The sequence below is a fragment of the Archocentrus centrarchus genome, chromosome 1 (assembly GCF_007364275.1).
Source record: "Archocentrus centrarchus isolate MPI-CPG fArcCen1 chromosome 1, fArcCen1, whole genome shotgun sequence".
In the NCBI taxonomy this organism is placed as follows: domain Eukaryota; kingdom Metazoa; phylum Chordata; class Actinopteri; order Cichliformes; family Cichlidae; genus Archocentrus; species Archocentrus centrarchus.
The window spans coordinates 27410163-27425512 of NC_044346.1; the positions used below are offsets into that span (position 1 = coordinate 27410163).

General features: G+C 38.8%; 1 protein-coding gene across 1 annotated transcript; it reads right to left on the minus strand.

Annotated features, from left to right (window-relative positions):
- Window positions 1–1483: 1483 nt before the first annotated feature.
- psmd12 (proteasome 26S subunit, non-ATPase 12) lies at window positions 1484–9003 on the minus strand. Its single transcript, XM_030731551.1, has 11 exons — window positions 8801–9003; window positions 8351–8410; window positions 7729–7857; window positions 6082–6189; window positions 5585–5689; window positions 5220–5369; window positions 4923–5057; window positions 3316–3428; window positions 2770–2944; window positions 2243–2320; window positions 1484–2047 (listed from the first exon to the last, which is right to left on the minus strand). The coding sequence occupies exons 1-11, from the start codon at window positions 8906–8908 to the stop codon at window positions 1838–1840; spliced, it is 1371 nt and encodes a 456-aa protein (XP_030587411.1). The 5' UTR covers window positions 8909–9003; the 3' UTR covers window positions 1484–1837.
- Window positions 9004–15350: the final 6347 nt, after the last annotated feature.

Here is a 15350-nt window from a genome sequence, read left to right on the forward strand (position 1 = left end):
ATTGAAATTAATGTCTTTTTTGTTTTTGGTGACAAGGGTAACTGTTGCATTGGTTAGTGACACAATATAGTCAGAAAAGATTGGAAAAATACAAAATATGTCAGAGAGGACTTACCTTCAGTGTATCCAGTGTTAGCACACAACTCGATCATGTCACTTCTTCTTTGTCGTGTCTTCTCACTGTCTTGTCTTTCCATTTTCCAGGCTAAATAGGTTTCAGTGACAGGGTTGCACAAATATTGTGGGACACAACTTGCAGTGCATATTTACTCTTCTGTAAAATGTGTTTTTAAAAGAAATTGTGCATTATTTTCAAATTCATGAGTGAGACAGAAAATTCCCTGCAATTGTAGAATGGCCCCTACATCTCTGAAAAAAAGAAAAGCTGAAATGTAGCATTATGACCTCTATTTGTGTCAATGTCATTTTAACCTTCATGTTAACTTTGCCATATTACATCATGGACATTAAAAAAATCTGAAAAAGATACCTTTCAAAAAACGTAACTGTTAAAATAAGGTATTGTATTTTCCCCACCCACAAGCCAGGAAATGAGGCAGCATACACAATATCATAGAAAAGCACAGGAGTAATCGGTATGATTAAGAGCACAGCTTTCCATTCATATAAGAAGTTCCAGTATCCTGCTATTGTGCATGCTAGTTAATTGTTATGGTTACCCTGATGCTTTAATCTCCTGAGCCACATTTCATGTCCTTAGCTCTACCTGTCCCTTTGTGCCATTACTACTCAAAATGCTGCCTGTTAAAAAAAGTGTTTCCTGGTGCACAACTGGATACCAACAATTTGTCAAAATATCTGCAGATGAAAAAAAAAATCTAGGTGCTCTATGAATGTCTCAGAAAGATTTCATTTTGGGCCCTGTGGAGAACAAAAGCAAAGGGAAGAGAGGGAGTCAGCACAAGACAAATATTCTTGGCTACTACTCCACCTGTTAAATGCCTTACCGATATTACAATACAGCAGGACAATAACTGTATCCAATAGTGTGTGATCACAGCAATGAAAAATAATCCTTTAAATGACCTTGAAGATTACAAGCATCTGAAAACAAAAGACCTGCCACAATAAACACAAATGTACTTTAGGTTATATGCCTAAATGCTCCACCTCTCCACCATGCTTTATGAAGCAAAAACAGTACAGTTCCTCCTTGGTGGAGACAAAACACTGCTCTCTTTAAAATTCAAATGTGTGTGCAGTTTTGTTTGTTTTTACATTTTTCACTTTCAGCGTGATTTGCGAATCCACATTTTCATAACACAGCAAATCAATGTGTTCCATTTGCAGCCCGAGTCAACCCATTCTAGATAAGCTGTCGACACGGGTTTCATGAATTGTGTGTGCTGTGCACCCTTGGTGTTTTTCACAGTAACCCTTTTATCACTTTCAGTACATTCAGGTTTTCAGAGTCTGTCATAAAAGAAATCAGTGCAAGTCAGGTTAAAATAACACCTACATATAACTGTTAAACCAAATGTCAGGAGTTTATTGTTTACATTGCTAGGCATACATTGAAAACCATGCTTTTATAAAGAAACAGAGGCTAAGCTATTGTATATATTACATCAAATGGGAACGTGTAACATGTTTGAAGAGCCAGTCTTACATGACGCTGGGAGAGAGGTGCAAAAGATAGTTGCTTGCATGTTTATGTGTGTTGGAGACCTTTTTGCCAATTCTATGACTGTGGAATTAAGACTGCTTTCAGTCTGCCAATATATTGTAGTCAAAAACATTTTCACAGAAGGGGGGGAAAAAAAAAAAAAAAAAAAAAAGTGAATCAAAATATAAAATAAAGCACTTTGTTCTTCTTTCACTGCAGGTTATGAATCATTTCCTCCTTGGCAATGAGATGTGTGGTCTTGTTGACCAGCGACATAAGCGAGTTGAGTTTGTGTGACCAGTCGTTGAGCAGGTCATTTGGGTCTTTGGGCCTCTGAAAGTTGATGATGCCAGCCAGCCGGTCAACCTTGGCATAGATGGTCTTGTTTACAACTAGGCTGGAGAGGAACTCCTCTGATTCCTGATAAAGTATTTCACAAGAGAGATACCTGGGTTAGTGACTTAAATTTTTCTTCAAAAAGGCAGTGCCAAATTAAACTCAACTACATAAAATCTTAATCAGTCATTTCACACTTAAAAACATTGACAAACCATATGATCTGCTATTAAAATGAGCTTCAGAATGCAAGAAATAATTACTGAAACATTTACTTACATCAACAGAGAGGTCAAGGAGATCAGCCATCCTTTTCATTGTGATTCTGGTGTAATATTTGGCCATTATTCGGATGTTCTGGGAACAGCAGAGAACATAATCAACATGCATATCTGCACATTTCGGAAGTTAGAATAGGGGAAAGTCACATAAATACTTAGAAATGAAAATCAAGACACCCATTACCAGTCTACATACAATGTACCTAAATATAAGAGTCAGGCACTTTATCTACTGAATCTGCACAAAGCTTCAGAATCATCTTTATCGCTTCTTCCAGATACCATACAAATATTGTGTCTATTTAAGAGCTATATGGAACCATTAATCACAGCATGTGGTTACACGTTGCTTCAGTCCCAAGGTTTTATGCCAGTTTACTCTGACACAGTCAGCATACAAACATCAAACTACTGCAGAACCACACTGGTTTGCAAACTGTCATTTTCTGTCAGCTTGGTTAAACCGCCTTAAACGTGTTCAAGCTCTAAGCGAAAGGCCCCTGCTCTCTTGACAACGGGACTTACATGCTCCACCACTCTATTCTTCAGGTCCTTCCACCTTTTTTCCCCTTCCTCTGAATAAGAGAAGACATCTGTTGCGGGGCTGTTGGATGAGCCCTCTCTCAGTTCCTTCCCATAATCCTCCACCAATGAGGCCCAGCGCATCAACTCCATAGTAGTAAACTGTTTCAGAAGGTCCCTGGGAACAGAAGAAGATTTTATATTAACAAAAAAAAAAAAAAAAAAGCTTGTATCTACACCTTGCTACAGAGAGTACGCAGCATGTGTTGATGCAGGCGGTTCTTCTGAGTAGCTTTGAAATAAGTAGCTGCCTAGATTTGCCTTGCTGCATTTACTTGGGGGGGGGGGGGGGGGGGGGGTCAACTCCTAAAACAGCACACAAAGATATTTGTGAAACATTAACTAGCTACATATGTTGTAGCATGTATTGTGTTTTGTTAATATTTTTCTATTACAGGAAGTAGCCACTTCACATCTGTGGCTTATTCACTCAGAGTACAGTTGCACCAAGAAGTAAAAAAACAAAAAAAACAAAAACATGTGTCTCACTTGTATTTAGCGATTTCTTCCAGTTTCTTATCTGCACTGATTCTGTGCACCAGGTCTGACTGCTCGTTGTCATAGGGGGAGAGAATCACATAGAGCACCACACTCTTCAGGGCCTGAAACACAAAAGAATTCATTGCTTTACTCGCAACACTCAACAAGCAACCAGCAAAATAAAGTAAAACTTTGATGTCATTGTTCCTATTAAAATAATAATTAACAAAAAAAAAAAAAAAGCATTTATTCCAAATGATGTTCACATCCTCTGGAGCTGCTTCTAGTGCTGTTAGAAAAAAAGACAAATTAAAAACTGTTGTACACAAATACAGATTTCAGTAAGAGTACTAAAAGAGAACCTCTCCCTCCAACACTTGTTAAGACACATACAGTCATGTTCATCAAATTCACCTGATTACCTGATCACCCTTTTTTCATTTCTAAGCTTTTGTGTGTAAAAAGAATCATCTGGTTCTTACCAGGTCTTAAACTTAGGTAAATACAACCTTAAATGACAACAGCAAACTCGTTATATGAAATATTACACCATCTCATTTTTTATTTAACAAAAACTAAGCCAAAATGCAGAAGCAGTATGTGAAAAATTACATACACCCTTACTGCTTCTTTATAAATTAAGAGGGTACATAGCAGCCAGGTGCTACTAATCAAATGCACAAGATTAACTGATTATTAGCAACTGTGAACACCTCTATAATAGCAAAAGCTTTGACGGTTTGCTGGTCTGGAGCATTCAGGTATGTCTTAATATGATTCCACAGTCTCCACAGGGGAAATTCACCCCAAGGTCAGGCTGTGTAATTCTCAGTGTAATGGCAAAAAACTTAAAAGCTATATTGCAGACTTTATTGGGCTCAGCATGTTAAATGTTAAAGTTCATGACAGTACAACGAGAAAAAGACAACAGGAAGAAAGAGAAAGCCTCATCGCTCTAAAATGAACATGGCAGCACAGCTTAGGTTTGCAAAGTTGCATCTGAACAATGTCCTTTGGACAGATGAGACCAAAGTGGAGATGTTTGGCCATAATGCACAGCACCACATTTGGTGAAAACCAAACTCAGCGTATAACCACAAACAATTCATACCAACTGTCTAGCACACCGCTGGAGGTGTGACTTATTTTGAGCACCTTGCAGTCACTGAATCAACCGTGAACTCTCTGTATACTCTGTATACCAACATATTCTAGAGTCAAATGTGAGATCGTCTTTATGACAGCTAAGGCTTGGTCAAAACTGTGTCATGCAAAAGGACAATCATCCCAAGCACGTCAGCAAATCTACAACAGAATGGCTGAAAAAGAAAGGAAACAATGTGTTGCAATGGCTCGATCAACGGCCAGACCTCAACTGGACTGAAATGCTGTAGGGTGACCTTAAGAGAGCTGTCCATAAATGAGCAATGCAAGCAACATAAAGAAGAGTGGGCCACGATTCCTCCACAACAATGTGAGAGAGCAATAGTCATACAGAAACTATTACCTCAAGTTATTTGTGGCAGAAGTGGTTCTACTAGCCACTGAATCATTGGGTGTATACACACACACTCCACATCTGCAACCTTTATACTCTTGACAGAAAACAGATATACCTGTTGCCACTTGCTGCTGTCCTCCAAGATGCAAGGGGTATCATAAATGGCCCGGTAGTGTTTGCAGATAGACAGGTAGGAGCCCTCATGCTGGTCCACCTGAATCATCAGGTTGTAGTACTTCAACTTCAACTCCTGAGTTGTTCATGAGACAAAAGTTTGGTTAGGTCAACTTTTGCACCTCAAATTTACCACAACTGCTGCAACAGCGTGCACAGAGGCCAGCGATAAAATACATTTCATTGCGTTTTTTTTTTTTTTTTTAAATTAATGCTCAGTTCCCAGTCTGTTTCTTACCTCAGTACCTTCCTCTTGGAAGAACTTGGTGTTTATCTTCTTACTGATGATCTGGGTGCGAATGTAATCCTTGACAGCAATGCAAAGTCTCATCTGTTCCAATATAAACTCCACCTTCTCCTTTTTCTCCATAGAACCATAGGTTTCCACCTGGTAAAAGAAAAAAAAACAAAGTGCATACAATATATATTTGAGTAATGAATGGGATTAGTTTATTTAATGCTGATCTACATATATGTAAACTATACCCATACACATTATTAAATCTCCCCCATACACCCAAAAAGCATCAGCAACAACAAAAAATCACTGTGCCAACAACTACTTTACAGACTTCTAGAAGTGTTAAATTCAAAGTTCCTTACCTGCAATTCCTGGAGAATGGCAGCTGCCTCTTTGACATCTCCATTCTGTTCCTTGATATTCGCTAAGGTCTTTGTTAGCCTGGCACGCTCGATCTCGACATAGATCTATGAGGTGGACAAATCTGGGGTATTAGTTCCTTACGAAAATGCTCACCATGACTTGCCTTTAACAGACATGGCCAGATTTGCAAAATAACTTTTCAGTAATTCAGACCAAACCAACTCCTGAGAAAGTTTAGTTAAAGCATTTGTTTTCCTGTACACATGTAAAACAGAGGAACATTTCATTGATTACACACAAACGCACACCTCAGGTAAACAAGAGCGCATCAGACCCTAGGTGAAAATTAACTAAATATGACAATAATTAACCTGAAAGTCTCAAGCTACCCTAATCTCTCACTGTTTAGCAGTACTTTTATTGATAGCTGCTGAAATCTACACAAATTTTCAGATATCTCATTATACAGAGCTGTTATAACACACAGAATCCAGACCTTGCCAGCAGTCACAGTGCGAAGTGTGTCGATAAGTCTCAGCTTGATGGTCAGATCAGTCATAGCATCCACATACTTGTAGCATTCTTGGACCATTTTGGCAACAGCCTAATACAAAGAGCAAAAAAACAAACAAAAAACAGATTTAGGTTTCATTAACTTCCAAAGGATGGCAGGAGGATATTAAGGTAAGCAAGTTTATTAAAAGGTCTCTGTGTTTAGTGGCTTGTCTTGACTGAATTTTGTCTGAGGGGTACTTTCTTAAAAAAAAAAAAAAGTGTATTTCCCATTTTACCACTCAGGGGAAACAGATCCTGATCTTACTCTGTAGATAACGTTACAGCATGTTTTCACTAAAATCACCGACCGGTTCAATTGTAATGAAACTTGGCATATAAACTACCTAGGGTTCCATGATTTGGAACATTTATATGGTCCACTTCTTTTCATCCTGTTTAGTGTCGCGGGGGGGGGGCTGGAGCCTATCCCAGCTGACATAGGGCGAGAGGCAGGGTACACCCTGTACAGGTCGCCAGCCTGTCGCCGGGCCGCAGAGAGACAAACAACCTTTCACACTCACACTCACGCTCACGCTCACATTCACACCTATGGGCAATTTAGTGTAGCCAATTAACCTAACCCCAGTAAGTGCATGTCTTTGGAATGTGGGAGGAAACCGGAGTACCCAGAGGAAACCCACGCAAGCACGGGGAGAACATGCAAACTCCACACAGAGAGAGGGAGAGGCCTGGGCCAAGGCGGAATCTAACCCAGACCTTCCAGATGTTATTCTAACACCGTGCTGCCCATTTTATATGGTGACTGATTAAAATATTTACTTCAAATAAATAGTACTGTTTGTTTTTCTGTGTATCTGTATATAGAAACAGCGTGATCGAGGCAGTTTTCTGAGCGTACACTGTTTTTGCTCTCGCAAATCGAATGTGACGTTTGCACATTCATCAGAGGGTTTAAATTTTAAGAATTGGCAGGTTTTATTCCTTATCTGGTGCACCTTTACCATTCTACACCATTAACTAAGGGAGAGAGAGCTGAATCTATCTGGACATATGCATGCTTCATCCAAAGAACCATGATTGACATACAAAATCGCAAGCATGTGGGTGTGGCCGTTCATTCCTCTGAGGTACAGCACTGCCTTGCCTTTTCAGTTATTTCCATCTTCATTTCTATGTTTACAATTAAAAGCCCTTAATATTGATATTAATGTGAGGATTCAAGTGTCTGACCTGTAGTAAAAAGTTGAAAATCCTGCCCTTTCCTCTTCTACTGCCTGTGTAACCATGTAGTTTTAAACACTGCTCAAAATGATATTTAGTAGAAATTTAGTAATAATTAAGCTATTTAGGCTTATGACTTATAGGTAGATCAATGTCAGAAAAGATATGTATAACAATCAACATAAATAACCGACGATGATGTGAGCCATACCACAAACAGGCAAAAACCACCCACAGGGCAGGTTTTTGCAAGTGAGAAAAATTATTTGATTTTATATTTCTCAGTGGTGCTACAGCTTGCAAAAAGACTTTAGAAGTGTGGTAAAATGTATTCAGTCTCAGACTATGGAATTCATAAGAACACTGTAGGAATGAAATCATGCAAAGGGCAAAAGAGGCATGTGACCTGTTTGAGCTGACTCCTCCGCTTGCTGAGTAGCATGATGTTTTCATTCAGTGCATCCCAGTCCTTGGCTTCATAACACATCTGAACCACAGCCACAAGGATTCTGGATGTTGATACCATGTCTGATGCCTGCGCAAGGGTTGAAGACAGATAAGAAAACACACTAACCAATATATACAGCAATTGTGTTAAAATAATTTTGTATTTCATCAACATCTTTAATTCATACAATTTTATTAACAAAACAAAACAAAACAAAAAACACACAAGCTTATTCTAGAGAATTCTGCTGCACCGTTCTCTGACTGTGTCCATTCATTTACACGCCTAAGATCAGCTGCATCTATTAAAGGCTGAGCCTGAATCTGACATTTTCAAATAGATTATACATAAAAAAGTAGCTTTATCTTCAGAATGTGTTTTAGTATCAACTATATTATCAATATTATTGTCACATCGGGCCTAAGCTCACAAGTTCTGTAGCAGATATTTTATTATGTCCTGATGTGTAAAATCTAATATGAAAGGTGTACTATCTTTTTCATGTGACTGATAAAAAATAAATAAATAAAATACAGTAATGCAATTTACTGAGCTACAGAAACTCAACACACTGACTTACTGTTCTGGTTTGCTTCTCCAAAGACAACAAGCTCTCAATTGCCTCTTGCAACTTGCCCTCCTGCAACAGAAACATGCACAAAAACGGTGTCAGATATATTTATAGCTGTAAAATTACAATTGTCGAGTCCAGCTTTCGTACCAACAAAATGTTTAAGTCACTTTTCCGATTATTAAGCTAAGCTTAAGATGTCGCTAAGGCTAAGACTACTAGCATGCTAGTGAGCTAAGTAATAAATAAATGTCTGCGTGTGTGGAAACAGAGTAAAATTGATTTTTTTTTTAAGTTAGAATATACATCAAAAATCGTGAGTAAATTTCGGTCAGTATATTTGGTTATAAGAGGCATTCAGATAAAACCAGTGACGCTAGATGCTAGTCTGAGTGCTAACGCACTGGCGTCGCTGCACCATGACTCAGCCGGCGCTCGCCTCTTTTACAACCCGCTTACTTTAGCCATTTTTTCACATTCCGGGAGACGCTGGTCTACAGTTGAACTGTAGTCGATCTCCATCTTTACAATCCTCCCATCGGATCTTTCAGATCGCTCCTCGGACATCTTTGCAGTGTACAGATGAAGGTAACACACGGGGGTTTCTTTTTTTGCGGACCACTGTTTTACTTGTCAAATGAACTATGCTGGGAAAGTGACCAATCAGAGCCGAGAGTTAAACGGCTGTCCACATGCGCCTGAAGGACCGGCTACGGACCCTCGTCATATCCCAGGCAGGCGTAATAAAAGCCTGATTTTTTCCTGTGACCTAATGCTCCTTCCTTAGGGTTTTTGCTCGTCAGTGAATTTATGGTTTCGGTGTTCAGTGGAATCAAAATCACGTTACTATCTCTGACTAAAATGGAGAGAAATGGACATGAATCTTTTTACTATTCTTATGCAGGCAGAATGTATGGTAATAAGAGTTTGCCTAACTTTAATGGCTGATTCAGGTACTCGCTGGACAGACCGTCACTCAGTAACAGGGCTTAGACATACAGACAGCCTAACCCCATGCATGTAAGAGGAAGCTGGAGTACCCAGAGAGAACCCACACAAACACACGGGGAACATGCAGACTCCCCCTAGACTAGATTCACCACCTTGCCTCCCTAGATGCTGATGTCAATTATCATCTTTTGGGAATTAAAAAAGTACCATACTGATAGAGCTGTACATATTATTGATGTATATACATATAAAGGTTAAGATATGCAGCATAATAATAATAATCATAATGTTACAATTCCAATTATATTTTATTGCTAAGTCTTCACACTGGACATAATAATTACCTATTTGCCACTCTTCCCCAAGAAGTCATTTAACTCATTTTAATTTGACTGAGATGTGTTTTTGTTTTTTGTTTTTTGCAAATGTAGTGAAACAAAAAAGGTCTTTTTGTGCCCAGCCAAAAAGTCTGCGTTTAACTGAAATAAACTCTGGAAAGGATTCTTCAGTCAGGAGCGATAAAGCTCTTTGACTTAAACACTTACGTCTTCGTGACGCTGGAACACAAACTGCAAAAAATAATGATATAACCCTGCATCACCAGCAGGATGCGCTGATTTACCACTTCATAGCTCAATTCAATATTGGTAAAGCAAACCACAAAGTAACACTAATGAGCAAATTTGAGTTTAGAAAAAGGTTTATTAAAATACATGTAATGATAAATCCAGTTCTACTTATATACGATGGCACACGTGTATGTGTGGTGTAGGTAAATGTAGGCGACAGCCAGCAGACCTGTGACTGCAATCTAATTGCTTGTCCCAGGCACAGCATTAAAACCTTACTGTTACTGTTTCAATATTTGACTTCATGTGGCTGAATAGTTCTTTATGGTGAGCTGCTTGCAGCTGCTTAAACTGAAGAACCCACTCAAATACTGGCATACATAATAGTACAACTAAACAGTTTTTATTTTATACATATTTGTAACAGGCCTACTCATTTACAGTATGTTTGACATGCTAAGTATATTTGTTATGTGGTTGACTGAAAGGGGCTGTGCTATATTGCCCCGCCGCTGGTGAAGAAAAAAAGAATGTTGTGGGTGTAAACTGCCTAGTATGGGTTTCCCTCCTTAACCTGAAAATGAAGAAGATTTTTTCATTCCTATTCAGATTTTACATTCCTCTTCATCTTCTCTTAGACATGAGAACAGTGATAATGATGAAAAGGCAAAGGGTAATATTAATACGCTTGAAGCTTTAGGTCAAATCACCACTGACCACATACATATGGTTTAGAAGGAATAAGAACCCAATATTTAAAGAATAATAGTGGAAATCATGATAGTGATGAAGATTGAAATGGCAATAAACTAATGAAACAGAGTGATTATTTAACACATTTGCAGAATAAAAGTGCTGCACCTGCTTGGCAATCATCAATCAGTCAGAGTGAATGAAGAACTTTGTGAATGGAGAAAAGCGTTTGAATGAACACATAGTGCAATAGCAGCAGTCCACCAGTAGGTGTCCATTTAGTGTATGCGTTGATGTCTTCACACAGTTCACTGCAATGAAAGGCTCCAATGTGGGTCAGCGATTTTCTTCCCGATGGCAGAGAAAGCCCATAAGCCCTGAGCTAGAATCAGTTTGATCCCAGGGCAGGCTCAGCATAGACCTCGGAGGCCTGGTAAACTGAACATGACTCGGATCTACTGAGAGAAAGATCAAATATGGAACAAGACCTTTGATTGTAGAGGCATAAAAATAATCTCAGCACTTTTAATGCTTCAAAACCACCAGGAAGACCTTAGCATGAAGAGGAGCTCCAAATGGCCAAACCAAAGTACCCGGAGAAAACCCATGCAAACACGGAGAGAACATGCAAACTCGCACATATGACTTAAAAAAACAAAAAAAAAAACAACAAAAAAAAAAACAGTATGGAAGGGTTAACAACTGATTTTCTGTTAAAAAAAAAAAAAGCAGGACAGAGGCTTTTTGATTTTTGTCCAAGCTCACATTTCTTTTTGGTATTATTGATGCAATGCTGTAGTTCAGATGACATCAGGCTCTAATCTCCTTTCTAATCAACACAGACGTTATTGAAATTGTTGGGTTATCTTTGGGTCATGGCAAGTTGCTTCATAAAAGGCTGTCACTGTCCCGCAGCCAAGGGGGTTTTAGGTTTAAGATAAACACAGACTGTCAGAAATTAAATACAGACTTTGAATTTAAGAAGCCGTTCTTTGTTTTATGCGTCACTGACTAATGAATTAAACCTTTGTTGACTGCACTTCATACAATGAATGAGTTTTGTGATATCTTGGGACCTGTCTTAAGACATGTCTTATCATATGGTCTTGAGGCATTTAAAGGAGCGTCTTATTTACCAAGGATTTGACTATAAAACTGTTACACAGTTGTGTCTTAGGTTGTCTTTTTAATAGAGGCGTTAAGAAGTCTTTCAAATCCATAAAAAAGGAAAAAAAAAATGATCACCCATCCATCACTGAAGTGGTAACACTACTGATGCAGCAATGATTTCATGGAATTTAGTGTAATACAGTACTGTAGAGTACAGTAAGCGGCAGCTGCACCTGCAGTTGTGAAAGTGTGGCTGTGCTGTCTTTTAGGTTTAATGTTTGTCACCATATAATCGTTTACCTTACTGGCCCATTTTAAAGCCAGCTCTGTGAACCCAGTTACACTGAATCGTAGTGTGTTTCATATGACTTTCCTTTCAGTGCAAGCTCAGGTAAATTTAACACCCAATATTTGCAGCTTCCTGAGGTACACAAAGATGCGGCACATGCTTTATTACTGTGCCAATGGGGTTAATTTTCTTGAGCGTGTTATTATGCAATTATTTCTTTGAAAATGTGAGTCATTTCATTCAGAAGGCCCAAGTTAAATGGTGCTACTCAATATTAAACCATTAACTAAAACACACCAAGGAAAACTGTGAAGTGTTGCTCCAAAAAGGTGTTTTGATGAATGAAAATTATTTTGAATCTTCATGATACAGTATACACTTGCCACAAGATATTTGTATTTAATACAGCTCTTCTGTAGTGATCTTTGACTGTACCACAGGAAGTAAATGTTAACTGAGAACTTAATAATGTATTCCTTTAAGCAATGTGCTAAAGCATGAGGCAGGTTCCGTAGTTAATTAAACATTTCAGTCATTAGGTTTGCGATCTGTATTTTTAATATTAATGAAGCCACAGTCCTGCACAAACTGGTCACATTTGCAAAGTTTTATTTACTTAGCGTGTTTTATTCATTTAAGTCTTTTGTAAATAATGTCACACATTAATTAGAGTATTAAGGAGATCGTTTAAAATCAAATGCTGATTCAGAGGATTTGCTACCCCGGCGTGAATATATTTCTTACGAAAAATACTGATAATCAGCATTTTAAGTGCAGAAATATGAACGTGAGGTTTGCTAAGTAGACTCGGGAAATGCATTAATGAACCCAGCAGTGCAACATCTACTTTAATTAAAAAGAAAAGAAAAAACTGTTCTCTGTATTAAAGTGTGATGGATTCTTTGGCCCGACGGGCATAGCTGACACTAATGGAGAGCAACATTAGTGTCACTGACAGAATTTCTTGTTCACAAAGAAAACTCATAAATTACAGAAAAGTAATTACAAATATAAAGAGTGTTATACAAGTACCAGAAGTGGGAAAAAGATAGGGACATATATAATAATGTATGCTTGTGTTTCCTACTGGAGGCAAGCTTTATGCCTCAGACTGCTTGGTTCAGATCCGTTTGTGCTAAAAGGACATTGGCTGTCAAGGTTAGGATAATAGACGAGGGTTATGGAAGATTATAATAATAGTTCCTAAACTCTTAAGGCCAAATGTTTGGTCAAGTGAGCTAACCATCCTGACTTCTTCTCCTCAGAGATGTTGTGAAACCTGTGTGTGTTTTAATGGGTGGATTACAGTTTGTTTACATCCCAATGAAAGACCAACATCAGTAGCTACAGTCTGTAAATAGACGTTTTTGTTGTGCTGGCTCTGTAGTATTCATTGTGAAAAAAGTTTGTCCGAAATTGTAAGGGCCAAGGAAGGCAACTGAAACCAACAAACTAACTGTATTTAGCTTGTCCTTAGTTCATCTCCAGCTGTCTAAAGCCATCCTGACTTAGGACGCATTACAAACCCCAAAGCATCCTAAAATGCTGCAGGGTCTGATACTGTCAGCGTGCTCCCATGATACTTGCCCTGCACTGCGGACTGCTAAAACTATCTAAAACTTATGTGTTAAATGTGCGTGCATATGTGCTAAATGTGTTTGTGTGGCCGCGAAGCAAAAGGAGAGACAGCACTATGTAGACGTGTGAGAAGCAGGCGGGGGGGGGAAGGGGTGCAGCAGTGAGCTGATGTTTCCTGTGCTGTGGTTGGGTCGACCGTTGTTTGCACCGAGCCGCTTCGTATTTCAGCCGGCCAAGCAGAGGAAGGAAGGAGCGGTCCAGACTGCTGTTAAATGCTTAGATTTTCCGATTCCCCTACGAGCTGTTTTTATAAGTATGCGTGGGTCGGGGCTACAGAGAGCCTCATTCTTATCCGACTGAAGGACTTGTTTAAACCCTAACTCTGAAGACAGAGTCCAAATTTGAATTTCCTATGTGCTGAAGACTGTCTCACAAACACTGCTTTAAGAAGCACAGGTTTTACTCGTCAGTAATTTAGATATTTACTTCTAGCGGTCTCCCCAACAGAGCGCTGTACAGCCAGCCCGCGTACGGCAATGCCACATCCGGTGAAATATTTTTTTCAAAATAATAGTCCGACTGATCACACCTTAACGGAAATAAAATGCAACCTGCTAAAATCTTGTATACTCACTTTTCTTTCTTTCTTTTTTTTTTTAAACAATACAGTAAAGACCTTTTCTTTTAGTTTGGTGTCTTGATGGTGAAAATAAGGTGTCTTTGTGGCTAAATAGGTGCAGTGCAATTAAGAAATGTACCTTTGTGTCTTTCTTTGTTACCTCCAAATTCCCAGGTCAGTTCGACCAGTATTTGATTCCCATACATAGCCATGTGATATCAAACTTGTATTAATTGTTTGCAGTTTCATTAAAAAACAGATTTAATAAGCAACCACACAATATAAACAAATTTAGACTAACCATTAAAGACATAAGCCTGAGAGAAGTATAGAGGTTAGAATGAGTTGCACTGTGTCTTTCTGGATCTAGAGAAAGCACATGAGAGGAACAACCTGGGTTGAGAGGAACTGTGGTCCTGCATGAGGAAGTCAGGAGTGGGTGGTGCAGGACATGCATAAGAACAGTGAGACAAAGATTAGGTGTGCGGTAGGAGTGACAAGGTGGGGGAGGGATTACATAAGGGATCAGCTCTGAGAGCCTTTTTGTTTGCAGTGGTGATGGACAGGTTGACAGATGGGGTTAGGCAAGAGTCTCCATGGACAATGATGTTTACAGATGACACTGATATATAGTCAGAGAAGATAGCAGGTGGAAGAGAGCCAGGAGAGGTGGAGGTATTCTCTGGAGAGATGAGGAATGAAAGTCAGCAGAACAAGACAGAATACATGAGTGTGAATATGAGGGACTCAAGTGTAACAGTGAAGATGCAAAGAGAAGGGGTAGTGAAGATGTTAGGGATAGGGTGATATGGAGGCAGATGATTCACTATGATGATCCCTAATGAGCAGCCAAAAGAAGAAGAAGAAGAAGAAGCCTTGCACAGGTCAAAATGTTGATATGACACTGTCGTGGTGCAAATTCTTAAAAAAAAAAAAAAAAAATACCATCAAACCCCAAATTAAGTGTTCTTCTTTTTCCAAGTTTCTGCAACTTGGAATGCAGGATAAAGAGTTAGATAAAAAATAGTCCAAACAACGACATTTGTATGTATATATTTTTTTATGTATATTTTTTAGAAAATAGGATTGCTTACAATTGCCGTCGCACATGTTTGCGCTTATTTTAAAGGTTCAAATTCTGGCACTTCCGATTGTGTTTGGCGTCGCTCGCTTTAAATTGACGCATCAGTGCGCTGGGGA

Coding starts and splice junctions, on each gene's coding strand:
- psmd12 (XM_030731551.1), bottom strand. CDS start 8,908: ATGTCCGAGGAGCGATCTGAAAGATCCGATGGGAGGATTGTAAAGATG. Junction 3,429..4,922: donor ACAGCAGCAAGTGGCAACAG/GTATATCTGTTT, acceptor TTTGTGTTTCAG/GCCCTGAAGAGTGTGGTGCT. Junction 2,321..2,769: donor AGAATAGAGTGGTGGAGCAT/GTAAGTCCCGTT, acceptor TGCTGTTCCCAG/AACATCCGAATAATGGCCAA.